Source organism: Phacochoerus africanus, chromosome 1, assembly GCF_016906955.1.
Source record: "Phacochoerus africanus isolate WHEZ1 chromosome 1, ROS_Pafr_v1, whole genome shotgun sequence".
In the NCBI taxonomy this organism is placed as follows: Eukaryota; Metazoa; Chordata; class Mammalia; order Artiodactyla; family Suidae; genus Phacochoerus; species Phacochoerus africanus.
This window is the reverse complement of record NC_062544.1, coordinates 58,081,569-58,109,179: the sequence shown is the minus strand read 5'-3', so window position 1 is coordinate 58,109,179 and position 27,611 is coordinate 58,081,569. Positions and strand designations below refer to the sequence as shown.

The 27,611-nt window shown below is 45.1% G+C and overlaps 1 protein-coding gene across 2 annotated transcripts in view; it reads left to right on the top strand.

Moving 5' to 3' along the window:
* The window catches only part of SLC1A3 (solute carrier family 1 member 3), a 92,336-nt gene that overhangs the window by 45,927 nt on the left and 18,798 nt on the right, over positions 1-27,611 (top strand). For both annotated transcript variants that reach the window (XM_047766984.1, XM_047766993.1), the window contains 2 exons: positions 23,227-23,431; positions 27,388-27,430. In XM_047766984.1, coding sequence (XP_047622940.1) covers positions 23,227-23,431; positions 27,388-27,430 — 248 coding nt within the window. The remainder of the gene's footprint in view (positions 1-23,226; positions 23,432-27,387; positions 27,431-27,611) is intronic.

The window sequence follows — 27,611 nt, the reverse complement described above, 5'->3', positions numbered from 1 at the left end:
GACTTGTATGGCTTCTACTTATCTCTTTCCATCTCATTTCTCACTGCCTTTCCCCCATGTCTGCCTGGATTCTTCTCTTTACCTGAAACCCCACCTTGCCCTCAGCTTTTACTTCGGATGTCACTTGCTGCAGGAAACCTTACCTCCCCATGCTGTGTCATCAGGTGGCTCCATTGTCCTTCTCCACCTCTTCCAGCCAACTGTCAGTTTCATGAGAGCAAGAGACCATTTCGTTTGACCCTCCATCCCTGGGGCTGCAACTGTCATTTTTTGAGAGCCCAGAAAGTCTTCCAATTACTTTTAGAAAATGTCACAAAACTCTCCATGTTCGTGTAAAAAAAGTGGTGTACGCTTTTATCAAAAGAGGTTGATAAATGAAGCAAAAGGGGTCAAAGTTCCAAGGTGACCCAGCTCCTCCTGAAACCATTTCACTGCTTCCCTTGAACAGCATCAGACCAGAAAAGCCAGCATTTTGGACTCATGACTCAGAGAAATATTGCACCCTACTGCCAATTTATGCAGTTGGATTTTTTAAGCAGGCAAAAAGAGCTTTGCTGTGCTTTTCCTGGAAAGATTCACGGATTCAGTCTTCAGTTAATATTTGGTGGCGTGCTTTCTAAAGCCACAGCATGCAATTCTGCCCTAGGACATGAGAGTGTGAGCTGTTTAAAACAGCGAGCATTACATGGAAGTTTTTGATTGCCAGTTAGTTCGCTTCCCTGATAGGCATTTCCGGATGTGAGGAAAGATTTATTTTGGCACCAACAGCTCCAACTGGTATGCGCGTGCGCACCGCCTCCCCTCCCCCACACTTTCTCCCTCCGTGCTTAAGATCATTTGTCTTCAAAGTTTGGAAATTGAACTTATACTTCAGCAGAATAGCTGGCGCTCGGTAACTTTCAAGGGGAGAAAAGGCATCTTTCCCTTCCCTGGAACTGAGTACAGCAGCTTAAAAATAGAACAATGTGTATTTGGCATTTTTTCTTTTCATCCTTTGCGTCAATAGCAGGTGTACAGTTACAGACACAAAGAGCTAGATTCACGTCTTCTGCTCGCCTCCAGAGAATTCCCAGAGTTACCCAGGGAGCAAGCACTGGCCTAAAACTTTTAGTAAAAAGCAAGTAACCCAATATAGCTGTGTGTTACTAACGCGGCCCTATCACATGGCTTTATTATTCTTCCCCCCGCCACAGTGACTCTAGGAGGCACAGTGGACGAAAACGTCACCAAGAACAATTCTTAGGTACCAGTAAACAATACGAAGTTAAAACCTGGAAAAGTCGGAATAGAGCCACTGGCCCGGCTGCAGTAAATTTCAGGCTTTGGAATGGTGAGCGTGAGGGTACTGACAATCGTAATGCTTCCACTGGAGAGCATAGGTACAGCTTCGTAAACTGAGTGTGAGACTTCAGATTGATTGGCTAGTTTGCCTTTTAATGCATTTTCTGAGCTATACTTATGCTGCTTTATGACCTCGTAGAGGCACTGACCTCACATGGGCTCTGTGAGTGAATTATTCCTCGGCCACTTTGCCACATGTACGTGGTCAGTAATGACCTTCCTTAACGAATCCGTACCCACGTAAATTTGCAGCGTGGAAGTGGCATACCCTGTTAGCACATCTCCCGGCAGCTGCTTGCAGTTCTTTCATGTTCCTCCCTGAGGAAATGGTTCTTAATAGATTTGAACAGATGCTAAGTGTTTGGCAGCAGAGGGAGGGGGTCCTGGTTTTCAAAATTTGGGATATTTTCATGTCTCATAATTAAAAAAAACCTTCCACTGCCTTCGATGTGTTCCAGTGGTCACAGAAATACCTAACCTCTGACTCCACACGTAGCCCTCTCAAGGTCTCCTAACCTATTTATTGGATCTGACGACACCGCTACTAAATCCTTGGCTCTCAGAGTCCAGTCTGGTAACATGCACAGGCAGCTCTGATTTGGCACTAAAATTGCTCCTTCTTCCCAAATGTGCTTTTCCAGTTGTCCCTACAGCAAAGTCAAGCATTGCCAGAGCTCCAGCTTCTAGGTTATGGCCCCACCCCCACCCTAGACCCTGCCCCCCCAGACCCCAGACCCCCTGACCCAGGGCTCTTCTTTTTTTCTTCTGCCATACACACCTTCCTTCTCTCCAGGTCCCCGGAACGTGGAGCCCCCAGCACTGCTCTGTGGGCAGGTGAGCCTAGAGGGCCAGCACTGGGTGTTATTTCTTCTGTGGCTCTGGGCCTGGCACGCAGTAAGTGCTCAATACATTTCTTTCAAACGAGCCAAGAATGGTTCGCTAAGAAAGAAGGAAAAAGTCATGTTTTCTTCTTCTTCTTCTTCTTTTTTGCTTTCTAGCGCCACACCCACGGCATATGGAATTTTCCAGGCTAGGGGTCAAATCAAGCTACAGCTGCTGGCCTACACCACAGCCGGAGACATGCAGGATCCAAGCTGGATCCTTAACCCACTCAGCAAGGCCAGGGATCAAACCTGCATCCTCATGGATTCTAGTTGGGTTCGATACTGCTGAGCCACCATGGGAACGCCCTCACGTTTTCTTCTTAATCTGCTTTAATGTCAGAATCTTCCTCGGAAGGAGATCCTTAGGCCTCTCCAAGGGCTGTTCGGGAGCATAGATTAAACTGTGTGTGCGTCCAGAAAAATCCACAGTGGCGTTGGATAAGCCCGTGGAAATGTCCTCCTGCTTCCGAACGCTCAGCAGTAGGTTAAGGGGCACTTGAGTATCTTGCGTTTTGATTCCCCAGGGATGGCGATCCCACCCACCTTCTTTACAGAGTTGATCTCCCTGCTAGAAACTGTACATCTCTACTCATCTGGAAGTTAGTCCCCAGGCATTTCAAGAGGCATTTTCCTGTGCTGTGGCCTCCATAAGGCTGTCGATACACTGCTCAGCAAGCTTGGGCTGCACCACTTCTTTTATTTCTCCCGTCAAACCTCATCTAGCTCTGTGTTTTCACTGGATACGCGGTAAATGGTCCTGACAGCATCTGCCATATGTTTTCATGCTTCATTCCCTTCCTTGTCCTCATTGCTTCTGTGCTCTGAGTCATACACAGTGGCTATTGTCTAGTGGAGGTTGTTGATTCATTCAGCCTTGAGCGCCTCCAGGCAGTGATGCTCGGTGCTGAAGAAGGAAGTCACAGAGCTGTGACACAGGGACTTGGGACCGAGGTCCTTCCTCCACAGAGAGAGGAGATATTTAATTCTGAAAAGGTGAAGAGGGGCCATGTAGTGGCAGGTATAGGACTCTATACACACACATACCCACATACACATATATATACCATTTATTTGTGATAAGAACCTGTTTGGTGCTTTGGAATACACTCTTTGGAGCTATCAGACTAGTTTTTTTGGTTTTTGTTTGTTTGTTTGTTTTGTCTTTTTGCCATTTCTTGGGCCACTCCCACGGCATATGGAGGTTCCCAGGCTAGGAGTCCAGTCGGAGCTGTAGCCACCAGCCTACGCCAGAGCCACAGCAACTCGGGATCCGAGCTGCGTCTGCAACCTACACCACAGCTCACGGCAACGCCAGATCTTTAACCCACTGAGCGAGGGCAGGGATTGAACCCACAACCTCATGGTTCCTAGTCAGATTCGTTAACCACTGCGCCATGACGGGAACTCCAGTTTTTTTGTTTTTGTTTTTTTTAATTTTTTTTATTATAGTCACTTTACGATGTTCTGTCAATTTCTACTGTACAGCAAAGAAACCCAGTTATACATATATATTCTTTTTCTCACATTATCCTCCATCATGTTCCCTCATAAGTGATTGGATATAGTTCCCTGTGCTATATACAGCAGGACCTCATTGCTTATCTACTCCAAATGCAGTAGTTTGCATCTAATAACCCCAAACTCCCAGTCCATCCCATTCCCTCCCCTCACCCCCTTGGCAACCACAGTCTGTTCTCCATGTCCATGAGTTTGTTTTCTGTAGATAAGTTCATTTGTGCCTTATATTAACTGTTCTCTTTTTTTTTTTTTTTTTTTTTGCTATTTCTTCGGCCGCTCCTGCGGCATATGGAGGTTCCCAGGCTAGGGGTCGAATCGGAGCTATAGCTGCCAGCCTACGCCAGAGCCACAGCAACGCAAGATCCGAGCCACGTCTGCGACCTACATCACAGCTCACGGCAACGCCGGATCGTTAACCCACTGAGCAAGGGCAGGGATCGAACCTGCAACCTCATGGTTCCTAATCAGATTCGTTAACCACTGTGCCACGACGGGAACTCCTGTTCTTTAATTTAAAAAAAAATTTTTTTTGGTCTTTTTAGGGCCACACCTGCAGTATATGAAAATTCCCAGGCTAGGAGTCAAATAGGAGCTGTAGCTGCCAGCCTACACCACAGCCACAGGAACACCAGATCTGAGCAACACAGGATCCTTAAAGCACTGAGCAAGGCCAGGAATCGAACCCATGCCCTTGTGCTTACTAATCGGATTTGTTATTGTTGAGCCACAATGGGAACTCCCCATTTTTGTCTCATATTGGATTCCAGATATAGGTGATATCACCTGGTATTGGTCTTTCTCTTTCTGACTTACTTCACTTAGTAATGAGAGTCTCTAGTTCTATCCATGTTGCTGCAAATGGCATTATTTTCTTTTTTATGGCTGAGTAGTATTCCAGTGTGTGTGGGTGTGGGTGTGGGTGTAAATAAATGTCCATTGACAGATGAATGGCCATTTAGGCTGTTTCCATGTCGGACTAGTTTTTATACCTGTTGCAGCACTGACTTGCTATGGGGGAAGGTTTTGGCATTCAAGGCTTATCAAGGAAGTGGAAATTAAGGTTAGTGATGGTAATAGAAATATTTGTCATCTCTGCCAAGTGGGGAACCCGGAGGCAAGCTCAGCTGAGATGTGGCTGTGAGCCTGCTCTCTGTGCACTGGAGGCACTGGACCCGCGGTAGTGATTTACTGCCAGTCTGCAATTCTGCTTCAGTGCTGTAAACATCATGTTCATAGGCCTTTTCTTTGGCTTCCTTGCTGGAGAGTACTCTGTGAAAGGCCCTTCCTTGCTTGTGCATCTCACGTCTGCCCAGAGAGGATCATTTTCTCCGTCTTGGCCCATGTCATCTGTAGCCAGTTTCAGAGATCGTGTCGCATGTGTTACTGCATCCCCTTTCAGCTGATTTGCGACTTCCTAAGGCATGCTCACTGCAGCTCGTCAGTGTTACCTGGACCCTGAATAAACAATGAAAACCATTTTACTCTCTATGTTAGAATAAAAAAACCCATCTGCTAAAAAAGCTCTTGACTTTTCCAAGACTGGGACAACTCTTAACCGGTTTCAAATCGGTGTACGAACACAAAGCTTTAAACTGCTTTGCAAAGGCCGTGGGGAAATGTTCGATCGGTCCCAGCCTCACCACTAACTAGTGGTGTCATTTTGTGCATTACTGAGCCCCTTGGTTTCTTGGACTTGTTCTCCTTAGCCACGACCTAGCCCTAGTTTGAAGCATTTAATTTTGGCTTTTTGATAACAGACTTGGTTTCCAAGGGTGTTAGCAGATTCCCGGTGGGATTATGTTCTCTACAATCAAGCTTCCATAGCATTAAGATGTGTGCAAATTAGAGACAGTGCTACATGGTTTACTTAGTCTGGGACAGAGCCAGGTACATCGTAATGCCTCGAAAATTGGCTAGCATGTGATTTATATCCGAAGCTGAAAATGTATGAGAACACTGATGTTGCCATTCAGGTCGTGTTTCCTCTCTTCTACCTTCAAGAGGCAAAATGATGCTCTTGAGTGCAGCTTTATTCTTTGACTGGTCATTGCCTTTTAAAATTTCACCTGTATAATAATTGCTAGAAGTTATTGAGTATAAAAACCTGTTGGGCGTTGAATATGTGTTGTTCCTTCTGCAGGGTTGTTATTATTGTCCCTATTTTCAGACAAGGAAACTTCCCAAGGTGTCCCTGCCAGCAAGTGGTGGAACGTCTGTTCACAGTTAGATTTATTTGTCACAAAAACCCCCTCCCTGTAGTGCCATGCAACCGCTTATGTGGTGTGACCACTAGATTTGTAACTGGATTGATTCGTAATGCTAAAGTGTGTTCGTTACCTTAATTTTGTGGTCCATGAAAAAGTCTTTCTACCACATGAGCTAAATATTCTCCACAATTTGCCCATACGTGCGCACTTCACTTCTGATGTCATGGGGGGTTGATCATTTAATCATTTGGTGAGAAGATGACTCATCTACTCAACTCATCTACTCGAGAGTAGGAACTATTATTTGTCCATTTGCATCTCAGCCCGAATTACACTGATGAGTTACAGAAGAAGTTACATGAATAACTCATTGCTTTGTGCATTGAGTACAATTGCTTCATTATTTTCACCTGCTTATGTTGTGACTTGATGGGTCATTCCATCATTTGTTCAACAAAATATCTATTGAGTCCCTGTTAAGGTAGCCACTAGAAGTATGTGATAAATACAGACTGTCTTGTATATTTAGAATTGAAGAACTATCACCTGGAAAACCACAAGCTGATAATGTTATTGCAGAAGGAGCAAAAATGAAGGTAAATTAAAGGCACACATTTTTAAATAATGGACTTTTTAAGTAATCAATGTAACAATCCAGAATTGTTTGCCAGCGAATTATTCAATGAACTTCCCTGAAGCCTAAAATGATTATGACGCTATTTCTTTCTCTTATGAATAACTTACTTGTATTAATCCTTGATATATTTACATCTCTACCCAAATGATATGACATGCCCATTTAATAAAGATATTTATCAATGTGTCATTTTCAAGATTGATACTATTGATGCTTTTATGAAGAGTTATTTCCTAAAGTTACAAAGTCAGACTTATTATAGTCTCACAGAACATCTTGTAAGAGTTCCCTATATTTAAAAATACTCCCTTCCTGTAATAACATTTGGCTGTGGAATTCCTAATACAATTTATTTTGGTTATTCTGAAAATCCAGGGTCCTCTGTAAAACCTTTGACAATAAAATAGAAGCTAATGAAACAGTGAAGTAGACTTGAAACTGAATACTTAGACCTAATGAGTGGCTTAAGACGGTCTGGAAAGATACCTAGTAAAGTACCCTAGCGTACTTAAAAAAGCTCTTGTCCTGTTTCATATTTTTATCAACAACCTAAAGACCTAGAAGGCACCTCCATTGTGTTTTCAGATGATAAGTGACCCCAAAGAATGGCTTTTACCCCATATGCTTATATGCACGATTCAAAATGACTTCAATAGGCTGCAAAGCTGGATGGAAACCAACAAGACGAAGTGGAGCGGGGGATAAATGCACATTTCTGCTTTTAGATTTAAAAGGCAGTTGTGCAATCACAGGATAGGGAGCAACTGAGCTTGGCAGCTGTTCATGTGACTAAAAGCTTAATGTGAACCAACAGTAGGATGTGGTGGTTAAAAAAGAATGAATATAGCCGTGTGCTTCCTCAGTAGAATTATTAATAGTTCACTGTACTCTGCAGCATCAGGAGTGTTTGTTTAGTACCGAATATGTTCGGGAGCACATTTGACGAAGCAGAGGAGCCACTAAGAGGGTGAGGAATCCCATCCAAGACACATTTGTCGGACTCCTGTTTGGGGCAGGTGCTGTGCGAAGTGGCGTGTAGAGTAAAGATGTGAAGAGATACTGCCGGTCTGTAGCCGCGAGGAGTTGAAAATGTTCATGGAGAGCCCAACAGGTTACACACGTGACTGTAAAACAAAGTTGGCTGTGAAGCTAAGGAGCACACACACACAAAAATGCTGTGAGAATTCAGGGAGCTGGAAGTGGGATTTCCACAGGAAATGAGGATGAGAGCAAAGGAAGCCTTAAAAGCGAAGACACAGAGACAGGAAAGTTCAAGGCATGTCTAGGGAATACTGAGTCATCTAGGTTGCCTGGAAGAATTGGATAAACCCTTAGGAAGTGAAGCTGAGCAAAGGAGGTTTGGCTCAGAGCAAGAGGGCCCTGACAGGTGGGCAGTGGGAAAGATTACAGGTCGGTGAACATCTGAAAATCATCATGCATGGCGATCAGTTGGAGAAATGATGTGTATTTAGTCTGGAGAAAAGAAGACCAAGGTCCCTCTGATAAGTGTGGACCAGATTTGCTCTGTGTTCTTCCAGAAGCAAAAATTTATCTCAGGAGAAAGGAGTTAAAATACACATACACACACACACACACTTCAGTTCTTTCTAAGCACCTTGCTTTGTTTTCTAATTTTTTTATTTTATGGCCACACTACAGCATGTGGAAGTTTCTAGGCCAGAGATTGAGTGGGAACCACAGCTGCAGCACCACAGGATCCTTTTTAACTCACTGCACTAGGCCGGGAAATTGAACCCAGGCTTCTGCAGCAACCCAAGCCACTGCAATCAGATTCTTAACCCACTGCACCACAGCAGGAACTCCTAGGCACCATCTTTTAAAAATTTGAAGCTGCCCAACCTTTACTATAACTCATCAGTGTAATTCGGGCTGAGATGCAAATGGACAAATAATAGTTCCTACTCTCGAGTAGATGAGTTGAGTAGATGAGTCATCTTCTCACCAAATGATTAAATGATAAACCCCCATGACATCAGAAGTGAAGTGCATATGTGTGGGCAAATTGTGGAGAATATTTAGTTCATGTGGTGGAAAGACTTTTTCATGGACCACAAAATTAAGGTAACGAACACACTTTAGCATTACCAATCAATCCAATTACAATCTAGCCTAGGAGGTAGCGAGTGCCCTCCTGGACAGGCTCAGAGAAAGTTTGACAGCTGACACTCTGGAGGGTACAGGGTAGAGGAGATGCTGCAGCTTCACCAGGAGACATGGGCGTTCTGAAATCACCCAAGGTCCTTGCAGTGTTCAGTCACCCATGGTTGAGGTTTCTTTTTTTCTTTGTTCATTTAGGATATCCATCCGCATATCAACTTTTGAATAAAGCCATCATGTCATGACTCTCCAATTGAGTAAGATATCAGACTAAGTCTAGTGCAGGCTGCTCACTGCTTTGACAGAAGCCAGTCATCACCATTGCTTTACTTTTCAACACGTGCACCACAACTTTTTTTTACTATGATACTTGGCATCCTTTCAAATATGAATTTAAACAGACTTTTGTCAGAATTCCCCATTAGGCAAATCAAATGCAAAGCAAGAGTTGATGCAAGTTTGGTGCAAAGAAGACTTTAGGGCAGTCGGTGTAGGGATTAAATACACAGTGGGTTCTGGGGGTGGAAAGACTTGAGTTCAGATGCCGCCAGGAGCCACTTACTAGCTGTGTGTCCTGAATTTATGATTTTGCCTTCCTGTTTCCTAATCTGGAAATGGCATTTGTTAAATCCCAACCATGGAGGTTGTTTGGGAGGATTAAATCCGATGACGTGCTTAGCATGTGCCTAGAAATATAGGGTTTAATTTTACTTCCTGAGAGCTCATATTTTACAGTGGTGTTCCAAGGAGTCTTTCAGACCTAGAAATATATATATATTTTTTTAAAGGCAAAAAACCCCCACCATCATCATGGTTAAGATGCGTGCCATATATTGTTCGAAGCCATCACAGGCTGCATTTATTTAATCCTCAGAACAAGCCCATGATGTAAATACTATTATTATTCCTTATTTACCGAGACCCTGAGAGGTGACATCTCTTGACCAGTCACAAGCTAGTAAGTGAGAGATCCAGGATTCAAACCAAGCAAACTCTACTGTTTATTACAACCATTTCCCTCCACTATCTACCAACACATTTCCGTGTTTCCTCCCCATTCCGAACCACATCACTGTGCTGGATAATTTTCTGCATTGTATTTGTTCAGGGCAGTTTGTTTTTGGAGTTCCCATTCGTGGCTCAGTGGTTAGCAAATCTGACTAGGAACCGTGAGGTTGCGGGTTCGATCCCTGCCCTTGCTCAGTGGGTTAAGGATCAGGCGTTGCTGTGAGCTGTGTTGTAGGTTGCAGACGCTGCTCGGATCCCGCGTTGCTGTGGCTCTGGTGCAGGCCGGCGGCTGCAGCTCCGATTAGACCCCTAGCCTGGGAACCTCCATGTGCCTCGGGAGCAGCCCAAGAAATGGCAAAAAAGACAAACAAAACAAAACAAAAATAGTCTGTTTTTAAGTCTTACTTATTGCTAAATACACAAGGGCCCTGATGATCGTGTCTTTGACCAAAGCATTGAAAAGGTCCTTAAAGAAAGTTGAATGAATACGTGAGAAAATTTTAATTGTAGAAGCAATTCATATAGCCACTTTTTCAAAAGCAGTAAATTGCCCTTAATATCACTTTACCACCTTACTGCCTCTTTCCATTATTCGTGATGGGGCTGTCGCAGTCCTTCGAATTAGTCATTTGAAATCAGTGTTTTGTACCTGCTTTGCTTTACCTTATTTATAAAATCTTTTATCCCATCCTCTTTTTTAACAGCAATGTCCCCTGTTCATCTGCTCTTTCTCTCTTCTCTGCCTTTTAGTGTGACCAGATTTTACCCAAATAGTCTCATTCACTAGTTAGGTTTTTCCCCAGACACTGACAACTGCAGTTACCCACCCTATCCCCAAAGTCCAAGTTAAAGAGTAATATTACTGGAGTACCCGTCATGGCGCATCGGAAACAAATCCAACTAGGAACCATGAGGTTTCGGGGTTGATCCCTGGCCTCGCTCAGCAGATCAAGGATCTGGTGTTGCTGTGAACTGTGGTGTAGGTCGCAGATGTGGCTTGGATCCCACGTTGCTGTGGCTGTGGTGTAGGCTGGCAGCTACAGCTCTGATTCGACCCCTAGCCTGGGAACCTCCATATGCCGAGGGTGTGGCCCTAAAAAAACAGAAAGACAAAAAAAAAGAAGAATATTACCAATCCAACCCATGTAATATCAGCCTCAAATCAACCAAACATTTCCACGTCTTTTCTTTGACATCCACTTAGAAGACTGAAGTCTATTCAGGATACATGAAGTTTGATACAAGGGCCTGCCCAGAATGACCTGTGGAGAATTTGGGGCAATTGAAAAAAAAAAAAAATCAAAATATGCACCTGATGTTACAAAACTAAAGTAGAATTTGTGGAAACAAGCCGTAAAGGGTTGCTTCACTTCTTGTGGAATATATCAGGAATAATTCAGTCCCATGGTCGCCCTTGGCCTGGGGGCAAAAAAAATGCAGCTTTTCCTGTTCCAGGGAAAGAATGCTCTCTGAGTTAGGTTTAAGGCAGAGATGAGGGAAGGCAAGCAGTTCCAGAGCTTACAGTCTTTTTCACTCTGTGAGGTGATAGTGTTTTATTGTTTGAGTCGGGTCGTTGGGAGCATAATCTCCCAGTCCTTGGGTGCGACTATTCCTTTATAGATTAGATAAGAACAATTGATGAACTTTTAAATGCTGAGAAAACGAATCAGGACCGAAGGGGGGTGGGGTGGGTTGGCCACAGCCCAAGAAATATGTTGCCTGAGATAAAAGCACCTTCTGAACCTTTTCTCCATTCCATACGTCTCTGCTTTTAAGTCTCCCTTTCTCTCTCCTTCTCTTTTCTCTCTCCTCTTATCTGTCATTCCCTCAACTCTCTTATCTCCACAATCTTCTCTTCCCCTTTTCTTCAACCCCCACCTCCGTCCCCAAAGACCTAATTTTGCACCCTCTCAAAACTGGTCAAAACATGGACTTAAATTTTTCGAAATTATTTTTTTTAATATCATTGATAAGATTCTACATTCTGAATGTAATTCAGAAAATAGCTGAGGTGAACACACTTCATGCTCGTTTTTTGTTTTTTTTTGTTTTTTTTTTTAATTTTTAAGAAATCCACCTTTTAAAAATATCTTCATTTCTGTGTCTAGTCACAGACTTCACCTCAGTTCTTTTCAGGGTTCTCAGGTAGGGTATGGTTCCAGAATCTTCTGATGAGGAATTGGCGGGGTCGGGGTGGACCCTGGGTCACACGGTGTGTATGCCTCCGTTGGCCCCAGGAATCTCCGCTGCTGTCCAGCCTCATGTCAAGGCCTGGAGTCACACTTCTGCTTCAACTGTTCTGGGAATCGGGGCCAGATGGATTTGGGTTTTAATGTCCATATGTTGCTTTCAGTTTCTGTCAGTCTTTCAATTCCTTTTCTGCTGTGAGGGACAGGCCTTCCCTGAGAAGAAAGAGCACCCCTTGAGTCTGACATGTTTTGCAGTCAACGGATGACCTCCTTTGATTCACTTGGGACAAGTCTGGCCCAGGGGTAGAACTCAATCCCATTCAGCATCCTGCCAGTTAGAAAACGTGCTGTCTTGATCACCATCTTCTTAAGAAGGTCGCACGGGCCCAGAACATAAAGGTCGTTTCCGGAGCAGTTAGCCAACCCCGAGTAAAGAGGGCTGTTGGCGAAATTGTGGAGCAGCTCATCCGGTGGGTGGTTATAAATCATGATTCTTCAGGGAAAAGGAGCAGAGGGGGCTGGAGCCTCTGGCCCTCAAAGAACTTCCTCTCATTAAACCAGAGCCATTTGCTGCTCCCTGCGCGCCCTTTGGGCTGTGAGCAGTCACCTACTTTCCTCATCCAAGCTGGCGCTCCTGGCGGGGGTGCTGCGGGAGGGTCCGCCGCCTGTGGGTGCATCTCTCCACACCCTAGAGGTTTCTTTGCAAAGCCAGGCTTCCCAGGTATAACCAAGAGCGGCTCCGATGGGCCCCTGGCCCCCGATGCCCATCCCACGCTTTTCCTTTCAGCTGGGTTTCTAAGTCTTGGCGAGAAGACAGTCATTCCTTTGTGTTCGGCGGCTACAATGAGGTAACCAAAGAAAGGGTCTTGGTCTGAGGCTGTCAGCTGTTACTAATCACTACTCCCCAGCTCGTCCTGGGTCCCGCTCGCCTCTCCCTCTTGCTCTGCTTAGCACACATAAAGAAGATGAATTACTCCCTGGTTCCTCTTCAAAAAAGCATATTGTGCGGCACATTCCAATACCGTGAGCGCAGACGGGCCAGCGTGCAGAGTAACGGGGTGTCTAAATCACCTCTCCATGGGCCTCGCACGGGCGGCAGCGGGGGCCCATGAGAAGTGGATTTCGGAGCCGGCCCTTGGCAGAGTTTCCCGAGATGCTGCTGAGAAAGACTGATGGGATGGGTTGATTGGCTGCTGGAGACCAGTGTAGAGAAGACCAAACTTGACCTCACAGACGGTTCCCCAGGGGAAGCAGTCTCTCCCCGCCCGTCCCCCACCCCCATCATCCCCCCAGCCACCAAGGTGAAGGAGAAGGGTCTGGAAGCTCTTGGATGTGAAGAGGGAGCAGCAGTCAAAGTTGAGCCTCAGGAGTTCCCATCGTGGCACAGTGGTTAATGAATCCAACTAGGAACCATGAGGTTGCAGGTTCGATCCCTGGCCTTGCTCAGTGGGTTAAGGAAACGGCGTTGCCGTGAGCTGTGGTGTAGGATACAGACATGGCTCGGATACTGTTTCGCTGTGGCTCTGGCATAGGCCAGCAGCTACAGCTCTGATTGGACCCCTAGCCTGGGAACCTCCATATGCCGCAGGAGCGGCCCTAGAAAAGGCAAAAAGACCAAAAAAAAAAAAAAAAAGACCAAAAAACAAAGTTGAGCCTCAGATTCTCCTCCCTGCGCCCCTCTGTGGAAGGTCCTTTTCGAGGATGCCAGGGAAAAGGGCGTGCCTCAGTCCTACCAGAGTGGGAATAAAAGGTGATTGATGATAGGACTTTTTCTGCCACTGATGATAATGTCTGCTCCGCTGATTCTTCTATGTAACAGTCTTTCGAAAGAGAGTGTTTGCCTTTTACCTTTCCACACCTCGTTCTGCCAGTGAACTCTTGAGCTTAAGGAAAGACTTGCATTGACCAGTCGTAAGGGTCTCGTTAAAACATCAACTGGCCTGACAAATTATCTGCCATCACTAGCAGTAAATTTGTAAGGAAGCTTCCTTGTCACGCTCAAGCAATAGAACCTCATAAAACTAAGTGGTGTTATAGGCGAATGAAATGCCAAGTTTTGTGGTTCTATGAACAGCTACAATGGGAAGGAAACATTGGCCAGGGTGAAAACCCATGTGCGAATACTTGCGATGTCATGACCATGAATTCCACACAGTGGTTCTCAGCTCTTTTGTGAAGATAGTTTAACTCTTCCCTAAGAATCACAGATTCAAATAAAAGCCTTCCTTGCTCAAATTTCCATGACACAAACCTTTTCTAAACGTCTTCCTTCACTGCAATGTCTAGCATTTCTGTTGAGTTGACCAGATACCAGAGATCCGCACCCTCGGTTCCTTCGTCTCCGCTAGCGAGAGGGATAAGGTCTTGGGGTGTGGTGGGTGGGCAGTCAGGGTGATCAGAGGCAAGACGACAGGAAGGGAGCACCATAGCTCGTGGTTCCTTTTTAAAGCCAATACTGGAAAAATAAAAAAACAAACCAAAAAAACAAACCAAGAAAAACCACAGAGTTCCCATCATGGCGTAGCAGAAAGGAATCCAACTAGGAACCATGAGGTTGCAGGTTCGATCCCTGGCCTCGATCAGTGGGTTAAGGATCCAGCATTGCCGTGAGCTGTGGTGTAGGTCACAGACACGGCTCGGATCCCACATTGCTGTGGCTCTGGTGTAGGCCAGCGGCTACAGCTCCGATTGGACCCCTAGACTGGGAACCTCCATATGCCATGGGGGCGGCCCTAAAAAGACAAAACACACACAAAAAAGCCTCTACTGGGAGTTCCCACTGTGGCTCAGCAGGTTAGGAACCCAACTAGTATCCATGAGGACGCAGGTTTGATCCCTGATCTCACTCAGTGAGTTAAGGATCCCATGGATCCCATGTTGCAGAGAGCTGTGGTGTAGGCTGACAGCAGCATCTCTGATTTCTCCCCTAGTCCGGAGATCTCCGTATGCGGCAGCTGTGGCCCTAAAAAGAAAATAAATAAATGAATGAGTAAATAAATAAATAAAGCCTGTGATGTTAACCGAATGGGGTATATACCAGGGTTTGTAAACGTTTTAAAATCAGCACCTATAAATATGATATAAATGTATTTTAAGCCGCGACCTGGCCACACACAGCTAAAAACAGTTTCACGAAACAGCGTGCAGTACTACCTTGACCCCATGTGGTATATAGTCTGTCATTTTCTGTTCTCCCTTCATTAGCATAAAAATACTAGTCATGACCCAGTAAATGGATCTCATGACCTTTATCGTCAGCACTGCCTCTCGGAGTCCCTTCTTTACATTGAGTTTTCCATTTATTTGCTCATTTTTCTGTTAACATGGGAACAGATGGGACTCTGGCAATTACTTACACAGGTTCGTCTGCAAGAACGAGTCCTGTTAAAGAGGGAGAAATAGGAGTTCCTCGTGTGCCTCTGGGTTAAGGCCCTGGCATTGTCACTGCTGCAGCTTAGGTTGGTGCCAAGCTGTGGGCTCCATCTCGATCCTTCGCCCATGCACGGCACTCCCCCCCCCCCCTTAAAAAAAGAGCAGGGGAGTTCCCGTCGTGGCGCAGTGGTTAACGAATCCGACTAGGAACCATGAGGTTGCGGGTTCGGTCCTTGCCCTTGCTCAGTGGGTTAACGATCCGGCGTTGCCGTGAGCTGTGGTGTGTGTAGGTTGCAGACACGGCTCGGATCCCGTGTTGCTGTGGCTCTGGCGTAGGCCAGTGGCTACAGCTCCGATTGGACCCCTAACCTGGGAACCTCCATATGCCGCGGGAGCGGCCCAGAGAAATAGCAAAAAGACAAAAAAAAAAGAGCAGGGAAAAGAATAAAGAAGTTGGGCAGGGAGGGACAGGAAAGAGAGAGGGCCACCCCTGCGGCGAGGAGCAAAGTTAAGCGGGTCTCTGCTCCTGCCACCCTCTCTGAGGACCTCCCAGCTCTGGAAATAAAGGCCCAGGCCATGCTGGGTTACACACTCCCCCGCAAAGTCTGTCTCTGCTTCTTCAAGATAGAAGGGACCTCACTCTTGGATTATTTAGGGGAAGGGCCGTCAAAATGCGCGAGCCTGTGTTTCAGAGTGTTTTAAAGGCAAGCAACTTGAGCGCTTGTCCTTCAGGGAAGAACTCAGGCTAAATGTTTTTTAAAATCTCTGGCCTCCTGCCAGCATATTAACAACAACAGTGGTAAGAATGACTATTTGACAAGTTATTTATTGGTTGCCTTCCTGTGAAGACGCTGTTCTAGGCAAGGCGGCTGCGTCAATGAATAAAGCAGACGGTTCTGCTCTTAGAACTAAAACTCAAGTAGAGAGGGTTGTATAAGGAGCATAACTAGCATTTACAAAGGGCCTGCTTTGTATGGCTTCTTCTTTTTTCTATTTTTTTCTTTTGGCTGCATCCACAGAACATGGAGTTTTCCAGGCCAGGAATAAAATCTGTGCCTCAGCAGCAACCAGAGCCACCACAGAGACAATGCCAGATCCCAACCCCACTGCACCACATGGGTTAAGAAGTCTGTATGGCTTCTTTTTTGTCTTTTTGCCTTTTCTAGGGCTGCCCCCGCGGCATATGGAGGCTCCCAGGCTAGGGGTTAAATTGGAGCTATAGCCGCCAGCCTACACTACAGCCACAGCAACGCGGGATCCGAGCTGTGTCTGAGACCTACACAACAGCTCACGGCAATGCCGGATCCTTAACCCACTGAGCGAGGCCAGGGACCGAACCTGCAACCTCATGGTCCCTAATCGGATTCGTTAACCGCTGTACCACGATGAGAACTCCCCTGTGTGGCTTCTTTATGTAAGTTTCCCCTCAATGTGCAATATAGGTATTCTTATCTTCTTATCCGGGTGAAATGGAGGCTTAGAGAGGTCAAATAATACTTAGAGAGTAGCTTGTTTATTATTTATCTGATGAATTAATAGCAGCATTTGTTGAATGCTTACTAGTGCAAAGCTAAGTGCTTTCTGTACAAAAATCCCTTTCCGTGAGGGAGCTTTCCTTATTCCCATTCTACAGATAAGGAAACAGGCTTACAGAGTTCCTGGGAGCTAGAAGTGGAATCCAGGTATTCTAACATCAGAGCCTGAACTCTTAATCACTGTGCCACTTTTTAAAACAGAATGTGCTTCTAAAAATGCCAAGAGTTCCTATTGTGGCTCAGCAGTGACGAGCCCAACTAGTATCCATGAGGATGTAGGTTCGATCCCCGGCCTCACTCAGTGGGTTAAGGATCTGGCATTGCTGTGAGCTGCCGTATAGGTCACAGACAAGGCTAGGATCTGGCGTTGCTGTGGCTGTGGCCGGCAGCTGTAGCTCCAATTGGATCCCTAGCCTGGGAACCTCCACATGCCACTGAGGTAAAAATACAAAAAATAAATAAAAATTAAAAAAAAAAAATGCCTTAAGTTGGCGTTAAGTAGTTTGAAGTATTGTCTCTTAGATTAAATTCTGCTAATTGCGATGCAAAATTGTGATGTAATTTCTAACCTAACTTTTAAAAATTTGCCTTCCAGTCCAGAACCCCTAGAATCAGAGACTCTTACCTTTGTCCCATCTAGTCTATTACGAAGTCGGAAGAAAGTATTTCAGTGAAAAAAAGCTTTTAGACAGAAGTTTAAAGTGATTTGTTTCATGCTCACTCCCACCCCCTCCCAGCCCTACCTCGGGGCTTTTTGCCCTCCTGCTCCTGGTCCGCGCTGGGGGTGCTGGGGTACCCTTGCTCCGGCAATGGGCTGCTGCTTTAGGACACACGAGCTTTATTTTGTAGTCTGCAAATATGAAGCATATCATATTTTTTCAGGTTGACTTTCTTATTAAAAAAAAATCACCTTGTATTCAAATGAATACGGTACATACCAGAGCTCGCCCTCGATTTTCTTGTAAGTTTGCCCAGCTTGAAACTCTAGGTGGGTTGAGAACAGGCAGCTTTCATTAGATGAGTGTTTTTGAGAAGCCTACTGCAGAGAAGGAGTACCTCTGAAATAAAATAAAAACTGAAACAGAACAATACCCTTAAGTCAGCAGTTGCCATCCCCCTTTTCTGTTCTTTCTGGGCCTAGTCCAGTGGTCTCAGAAGAACAATGAAGCTCCAAGAGGATGAATGGAAAGACAATTCATACCAGACGGCTTTAGATTCCATTTTTCAAAACTAGAGGGAGAAATTATGGGGGGAATAGATTGAGATGCATGAATATATAAGACAGATTTTTAACAGATGGGAGAATAAAATCCAAGCAAATAATACCTTGGGGACATGACATTATTTATATGTTGTCTTTTAATGCTTGACTGAGTACATATTTCATGTATCTAAGAAGTCATACCAAATATTATACCAGAGCACTCTGATTTACAGTAGACTTACAGAGTTCCATGCACATGTTTATGAAATACTTTCCCACTTCAGTCCCCCCAAAATATGTGAATTTGGTGCCTACCTGTTGTGTAAACGGATTATCTAAAGACTGTCTTCACGGGAGTTCCCACAGTGGCACAATGGGTTAATCTGGTTGGTTTCTCTGGCAGTACCAGTTCTATTCCTGGCTCTGTACAGTGGGTTAAGGATCCAGTGTTGCTGCAGCTGTGGTGTAGGTTGCAGCTATGGCTTGGATTCAGTCCCTGGCCTAGGAACTTCCACATACTGTGAATGCAGTGGGAAAAAAATTAAAATAAAAAAAAAGACTGTCTTCATAAATAAAGAGGTAAATGCGTATTGACCCATGTGCATCAAAAAAAAATTCTCTTCTTGGGAGTTCCCCTTGTGGCACATTGGAAAGGAATCCGGCTAGTATCCATTAGGATTCATGTTCAATCCCTGGCCTCGCTCAGTGGGTTAAGGATCCAGCGTTGCTGTGAGCTGTGGTGTAGGTCACATATGCGGCCCGGATCCTGCATTGCTGTGGCTGTGGCATAGGCTGGCAGCTGTAGCTTCTATTCAACCCCTAGCCTGGGAGCTTCCATGTGCCCAGGGTGTGGCCCTAAAAAAGAAGGAAAAAACAAAAAACGAAAAAAAAATACCTCTCTTTTTTTTCCTCTGTCTTCAAAGTGACTGCTGCCTAAAATACCCAGGTATTTGAAACAAAGTCTAAATCTTTTACATTCTAGAAAATATCATTTTGAACTTGTTAAAATGCATGTTACAGGTTTGCAGAAGTGAATGATTGATTACTTTCTTGATGACTGGTTATTGATGAGTTGATTTTTAGAAAGTAAGACTCAGGTGCCCAAAGCCAGCAAGTATCCATGGCCCTCCACTCACCATCAGAACATGCTCTGGGCTATTTTTCTATAAATGGTGAGAAATTTGAACTGATCAGCTTTCTAGCTAGTCCTTCTGGGGACCAGTGTTTCCCACTTCTCCTCAAGGTGGGTAATGTCAGAGTTTTTCCACAGTTACCTCCCTCCATGGAATTTTCTTCCAGCCAGGTGGTTCATTTCAACATTGAACTCGAATGCAAGAACATTAGAGAACGCTAGCATGGAAAACAAGCAAATGAAATGTGGGTGATTCCTGGCTCATCCGTAAGAATTGAGGGATAGTGGGAAGCATACTTACTCTCTTGAGAGTGTGGGTTCAAATCCTGCCACTTCTGTTTACTAGCTGTGCAACACTGGGCAAGTTACTTAATGTCTCTGGTCTCTTGGATCTTTACCTTGGGAATGATATCAATAATATGTACAACAAACAGTCATCGTGAATACGTGCCGTTGATCAGAGGGAGAGTGTGGTGAGTGAGTCAGTGGACCAGCACAAAAGTTAACTCAAAATATACAAAACATAAAAACTTACAAACATGTCATTGTAATGAAAACTATCATAGCATTTGTAGCAATAGACTGTATAATATTTCTTTGGGTTTCAAGAGGATCTCAATTCTGAGGACAGATTGTTTTTATAATAAAGATGTCAGGATGTCTTAAATGGGGCTGGTTTAGCTAAGCCCAGATCAAATGAAGAAAAGAGACCGGTCAAGATCATTATCTTTACTATTTGATCTGGAATGCGTTTCTCAAATCCGTATTTAGATGAACACATAGTTGTCATAACACACGCCCGTAAGTACCTACATACCCAAGTGACCTCCTCTTTTCCCCTCACCCCGGTGCCTTTTCTTCCGTGTATCTTAAAGTGACAGGGCTCGATGCCAACTTTCCCCCTCTCAAACATTTAGGGCCCTTCCTGCCAAAGTTCCCTTTTCTGCAAAGTGATTTAGTACTTTACCCTGATGCCCAGACACTCTGACATTTGTGTGCAGCCTCTGGTGTAGAGCTTTGTCTGGAATTTCGGGAGGCAGGAGAAAGGAGAGATGGTCACAGAATTTGTGTGCGAGAAAGGAAGCATGACAGGCTGCTCATGTGAGGTTTTGCCTTCCAGAACCCTCTCTCCATTTTCCTATTTCCATCAGCATCAAGGTCCTTCTCTTTCAGGCTGTGTTGTGTCAGAGTGTCCTCATCCGTCCTGCTGTTGCCTGATGACAGCGTGTGGGCTTGCTTCTGGTGGTCCCTTTTAATTTTACAAGCCTGTCTCAGAGAATAGGGGAGTGGTTCGAGGTGGAAGGACGAGGCGGTGGAGGGAGGGGGGTGCTGAGGTACTCAGAGCAGAAGTGGGCAAGCAGCCCAGTGGACTGCAGACCCCTTTTAGGGGAAGGACCTAACAGATAAATGGTTAGGGAAGATACCCACCCCCTACACACACACACCCCTTCCTTGGTTGAAACAATCACAGCTGCTGCTTTATTCTCTTTCAGTGGAAAAGGACCAGGAGTTCCCTGGTGGCTCAGCAGGTTGAGGATCTGGTGTTGTCATTGACGTGTCTCTGGTTACTGCTGTGGCTTGGGTTCGATCCTCCGTCCGAAAACTTAAGCAGACCATAGGTGTGGCCAAAACAAACAAACAAACAAACAAACAAACAAACAAAGGAAAAGGGTCCAATATCAGAGGTTGCGAGGCCTCTCATTTGACTATTAATTCTCCTTCTAGGCTCACTGCTAAAAAAAATGCCTCAAGGTTTGTCTTCAGGTATTACAGGATTAGAAATTATGGAGAAAATACTTTCATACTGGTATTCTTTTTAAAAAATAAAAAAAAACCACCTATAAACTTTGTTTTCTAGAGCCGATGGCCCTGTAGCTGTGGATGCTGGAATAACTTTCTCCCCCCTCCCCTGCCGCCCCGTGGTGGGAGGGAGGGAGACTTAAGCCTCCTCCTTTGTCTGCCCCGTTGGTTTCCAGTGCTCTGCCTTCACCACTTAGCGCTCTCTCTGAATAGCTATAGGTCGGGAATAGTGGGCAGGAGCGTCAGAGAAGAGTTGGCGTGAGAACGGAACAGCACCACAGAATAGAAGGCGAGAGGGAAAGAAAGCATCTCGGAGGAAGAAAATACTGCTGCCTGGTACCCCCCCCCCCCGCCAGCAGAGATATCCGGCCTATTGTGCCCACACCACTCACCCGCCGAAGAATTGCAGGCTTCAGTGGTGACAAGCTCAGGCAATGATGGGAAGGAGAGTGGGCCCCTTCTGGGAGAAATGATTTCAAGCACAGGAAAGCCAAGACATGTGGAGATGTGATGGAGACCTGAGAATGAACCTGGGGGCGGGGGAATGGGACCACTTGGATTGAGAACAGATTAGCCCATTTTTAATGACGGTGGAGTGTGGAAGTGGCGCCACCCCAATAAGTGGGTTTCAGCCCTGGGTTTCAAGAACCAGGGCAAGGATGAAAGAAGCTAAGTTCATGCATGAAAGCCAAAATTGGCCTCCTCACTGTGGGAGCCACAGTTGGTTTTCTCGGGGGCAGAAGGCACACACTAAATCCAGCAACATAATAACTGGATTTATGCTCCCCTCGCTTTTGCTTGGTATTCAGCAAGACCTTGCTTAATTGTCCTTGAATCTGCCTTAAAGGTTGTTGTTAAAAATAAGAACACATGGAGGACTGAGTGCTTATTACGAACATTATGAATGATATGATTCAACGACACACAAAATTATAACTTGAAAGTCGTGGCTTCAGTTCTCATATAAGCTCATTATCATTGTCTCAAGATGTGGGCAGTTATTGGGCAGTCATGGGCACTATTTTTTTCAATACTTTACCTTCTTCTAAGTACATTTGTATGAACAGGGTTGCTACCTACATGTTGAACCACTATTCAAATCTGATACTGATCACAGAAATACAACGTAACCTTTAACAATATTTATAGAATGACACTTTTAAATAGTAAAGATAGTCGTTTGCTTAACTATCATTGGATGAGGTTATATTTGGATAATGTCATAATTGGATAACTACATCCACACTACAGAGTGTTTTAGTGGATTTGGGGAGGACAAAGAAGGAAGAGAAGTGAAGACGTGGCTAATGAAAGAGAAGAGCCCCTATTATTCTAGATGACCTAATCTTTTGAGAATTTTGCGTCCTTTCCAATTTTTTTTTTTTTCCCATCCCAAGAGGTATGGAGATGGGTTCCCTTTGCTGGAGCAATTAAGGGAACCTTCAAAGGCAGGACTCCTCTATTCCTGAGGATTATACCTTCCCCGAGGTACTCTTTGAAGATGTCCTGAAAACAAGGGGAAGAATGTTAAATGGGAGATAAGGCACCCACCCCAGGCCTGTGGGACAAGGTGGAGGAAGGCAGAGGGCAAAAATGAGAAGAACCCCACCGACATGATTCTTTTAAAAATGTTTTGATCAGATGAGATAAAATGAAATGACAGAGATGCTCTTTGAGACCTTTGGCCTACTTTAAATGCAAATCGAAGATAAATTGGGAGGTAAATAGAATAACAGCTTAAATTTTACATAAAAACATCCCCCCCCAAAAAAGACTACCAAGTACATACACAAAATAATTCTTGTAAAAGAATTTAACGGCAATTAATCTGTGTGGGTCACCATAGTGCTTGAAACTTGAGATATGCTTAGATTATCCTGCCAGAAATCTTTTTAAAGTATTTCTTACACACACACACACACACACACACACACACACACACACACACACACTTCACTGATTCACACTGATAGCTTCCTCACCTATTGCAACCTAGGAAAGAATTTGATAGTCCACGCTTTCAAACCATTAGCAAGCCATGTGAAATCAGCTCTTGGGGGCAGAAACGTGGGTGAGCACAGGTTTTGCGGACACAGCTGCTACCCAGCCCTTCTGTGGCTTGTTTCCTCCACCTGATGTGATCCCCTGATTCAATGTGGTGCCATGGCTGGGTGGGAAGGGGGCAGGGGAGTGTAGAAGGAAATGCTCTTCCCATTGCCTTCCACCGGAGAATCCCACCGAACTGATTTCCTGAAATTCTCCTTCTGTTTGCCTTCACCAGGAATGGCGGCCCTAGATAGTAAGGCGTCAGGGAAGATGGGGATGCGAGCCGTAGTCTATTACATGACTACCACCGTCATTGCCGTGGTGATTGGCATAATCATTGTCATCATCATCCATCCTGGGAAGGGCACAAAGGAAAACATGCACAGAGAAGGCAAAATTGTACAAGTGACAGCTGCAGACGCCTTCCTGGACTTGATCAGGTACGTCCTTGCCAGCCCATCGGTTAGGGTATATTCTGACCACCCAACCTCTCCTCCTGGAGGAGCTGATCAGACCCCTGAAGAGGACTGAACCAGCCCTGCTGGGCTTGAAATGAAGGTCACGCCGTTACTTCTTTCTAACAGAAATTCAAGTAAGGATCTGTGTTCTGCTCTCCATCTGTTTTCTGATCTCATGTGAAAGAGGTGAGAAGATCAAGGAGAAGATAAAGATTTAAGAGCTCTGCCTTTAGGATTCAGAATCTGATCACTCAGTCCTCTTGACTGTGCTGCTCACCTCGGAATACTAATCATTCTTTTTTTTTTTTTTGCTTTTGTAGGGCCACACCCGAGACATACAGAGGTTCCCAGGCTAGGGGTCGAATCGGAGCTGTAGCCGCCAGCCTACGCCGCAGCCACAACCACAGCCACAACAGATCCAAGCCGCGTCTGTGACCTACACCACAGCTCACAGTGGGATCCTTAACCCACTGAGCAGGGCCAGGGATCAAACCTGCAACCTCATGGTTCCTAGTTGGGTTTGTTTCTATGGTGCCACGATGGGAACTCCTGATTTTTTTCTTATTGAAGTATATTGCTGTACAATATTTTATACGTTACAGGTGTACAATATATAGTGGTTCACGATTTTTACAGGTTATACTCCATTTATAGTTATTATAAAATATGGGCTATAGTCCCTGTGTTGTGCAATATATCCTCGTAGCTTATTTTTTACCTGGTAGTTTGTACCTCTTAATTCTCTACCAATATATTGCCCCTCCCCCACCCTTTCCCCACGGCGACCACTAGTTTGTTCCCTATATCTGTGAATCTGCTTCTTTTTTTGGTTATATTCACTAATTTGTTGTATTTTTTTAGATTCCAGGTAGAAATGATATCATGCAGTATTTGTCTCTCTCTGTCTGACTTACTTCATTAGCATAATGCCTTTTCATAATTCTTCACCTGCTTTTCTCAAGTCTTTCCCTCTAAGGCTAGTTTTGGTTCAAGTATAGCCTGTGCATTGGCCTCGTCTAGTTTGGAACTTGTGAGCTGTATCATCATCCCTTATATACAACCATTTATTTGTTGTATAAATAAACTTCAGAGACCGCCTGATCGTATCTATTCCAAGGTTTTCCTTTTGTTTATGAGAAAGGCTTTGGCAGATCAGCAATAAAGATTAAAAGATGGCTTCTTTAGCATTGTTTTATATACAAACTGTACACCGATTACAAATTAACCTTAGCTAATACTTGACATAGGCTTGATGAGAGAGCCCATTTTACCCAAAAGTGTGAAGTAAGCTTACGTTTGCTCATGGCACCTACCTCTCTGCCTGCTCTCTCTCTCTGAGTCTGGCCTCTCATCATTCGGGTCCTGGCAGGAAGCTGTGACAAGCTTGAAAGGATCACTGAACTGCTGGTAGGGTTAAGGGAAGCCACAAGGGTTGGTGAGACACCAGGGGACTAACAGCAGTAGGAAGCTGTTCTGTTACCACCTGGAGCTCTGACGGGCAAAGGATGAGCGCTATTACTGGAACTGGATGGAGCCCTGAGGACAGAAGCTCTAGCTGTAATTTGGAGGGAGGGAGCTGTTGCCCAACCTGCCAGAGAGAGAGCTGGCTCTCTCCCACTGCCCTGTGACCTGTCAGCGCCTCCCACTGGACAAACCCAGTGGGAAGCCAGGAGGGAAAGAAAGACGTCAGCCTTCCAGGACACAGAGCAGGATGGAGAGTGGATCACACATGGAACGTATCCTGGCACAGGTCTCCGGATTCCCCACCTGCTCAGCATTCCTCCAGCAAGTAGCCCACCCAGGCTGTCCTCTCTAGACCCCCAACCACCCCCCCAACCCCCTTCTTCACGACTTAATTGCAAAGCCACTGGTTTGCCAAACCTAAATACTGCTCTAAAGGATTCCCCGTTGATCATCAGAAAGAAACTCCTCCTAGGGACTTGATTTCACATGCCATCTCAAGGAATGGATCTGTAGCCGGGAAGTAAGAGAGATTTGAGCAACAAAGGTTCTTTTCAACAGCATCTCTCAATTCCTACCATGAGTGACCTTGTACCCTCCGTAGGTAAGCACAGGGTGGCCCCATGGTTCCTCCTGAAGGTCCTTTCCAGGGAGTTTAGTCACAATTATCTAAAGGAATCAAACTACTCTATATTATCTCATGCCAAAGTGTCACCCAATGGCTATAGTTTTATTTAGTTCATTCAATTAATTAAGGCTTTTTACTTTCTTTTTTTCAGGAACTTTATCCTCAGGTAGTTTGGATTAGGAATATTTTATTATTCCCTTTCCGTATAATTTTTACTCCTTGTCATTCCTTGTCGAGTTGATCCACCAATGCACAGTGTGTTTCTGTCCATCCTTGCCCCAGTGATAAGTGTGTGACACCACTGTGGTCCCACCCCATCACCTGGTTTGAGCATTTACCCTGGAATCTCCTAAACTCACATTTCTATCAGGGTTTGTAGAAACAGACCTGCAAAGCATAGATAGGAAGGACAAAGAAACAGGAAGGTCTAAGTAGGAACAAAGAGCTAAGAGCTTATAGCCTTAAAATATGGTTGCTGGCATACAACTGCTAGAATCTCAGGCCCTCCAGCTGCCTGTTGGCTTCTCCCACAGTCTTGTATCTTGGAGCCCTAGTGATACTTTAATCCAATCTCCTCTGTAACAGACGAGTTAAATGAAAATTAAATGGGTGCCATGGGAGCCCCCCTCTGGCTCGGCAGGTTACAAATCTGACTAGTGTCCATGAGGATGCGGGTTTGATCCCTGGCCTCGCTCAGTGGGTTAAGGATCCGGCATTGCTGTGAGCTGTGGTATAGGTCACAGACACGGCTCAGATCTGGTGTTGCTGTGGCTGTGGTGAAGGCCGGCAGCCGAAGCTCTTATTCCACCCCTAGCCTGGGAACTTCCATATGTCGCAGGGGTGGCCCTAAAAAGAAAAAGAAAAGAAAAAAATAAATGGGTGCCATGAATTAGTCAAGGTCACACAGCTAGTTAGAGATTCCCCAGCAAGAGTGTTGCCTCTTATTCCTCCCCACCATGAACTCAAACACTGCTCTGAGGAAGTGACAAACCCTGCCACATAGGCCTCAAGTTCAGATTTTGTGGGCCATCTCCCTGTTGGTCGCCAAAGAGCTTCAGAAGCTCCAGTAATTCAGAGTCACTATTTTCATCCACCACAGGGCTTTTGGGAGACTTTGTGGAGAACAAACTCATACTCTGACCATGACTTTTTTTCTTTTTTATTTTTGTCTTTTTGCCATTTCTTGGGCCGCTCCCGTGGCATATGGAGGTTCCCAGGCTAGGGGTCGAATCGGAGCTGTAGCCGCCAGTCTACACCACAGCCACAGCCCCAGTCTACATCACAGCCACAGCAACGCGAGATCCGAGCCGCGTCTGCAACCTACACCACAGCCCACGGCAATGCTGGATTCTTAACCCACTGAGCGAGGTCAGGGATCGAACCCAAAACCTCATGGTTCCTAGTCGGATTCGTTAACTACTGAGCCATGATGGGAACTCCTGACCATGACTTTTGATTTGGAATATTTGGTCCCTTAACACATGGCACAATACCAAAGTGGCCACTCTTGAATAAGACCTCAGCTAACCAGAAGGCTTAAGATAAAAGGCATCTCCATTCTCCTTTGGGTTCTTCCTAGGAGCAGAATTTGATATCTGAATTAAAAAATCCCATTATCTGACAAAAGGACAGAGGGGTTGAACTGGGGACTTCCTTGGAAAACATGAACTTCATGGGCCACACTTAAGGGTGACCTATGTCCCATTTCATAAAATCCACCAAAATCTTTCTCTTTTTCTATTTGCTGCTTAATTCAATACAATCTTTACGTTAGACGCAATGAAAAAGTATTTAGGGACCTAACTTATGACCTGGGAAATTTTTCAAGTGACCATTGTTTTCTTTGCAGGAATATGTTCCCTCCAAATCTGGTGGAAGCCTGCTTTAAACAGGTAAATACTCTATAGCCACTCATCCGCCTTCTTTGGCATCCCAGAGTGGCGCTCTCTGTTTTCCTTCTTTCCCATTTTTCTGCAATAAGAAACACGTCTCTCTTGCCAACCAGATGGAAATGACTAGAGTTTCCTGGGGAATTGGGAGGGGTGGGGTCTCCCCTTGTAGTGAAGGCTTATT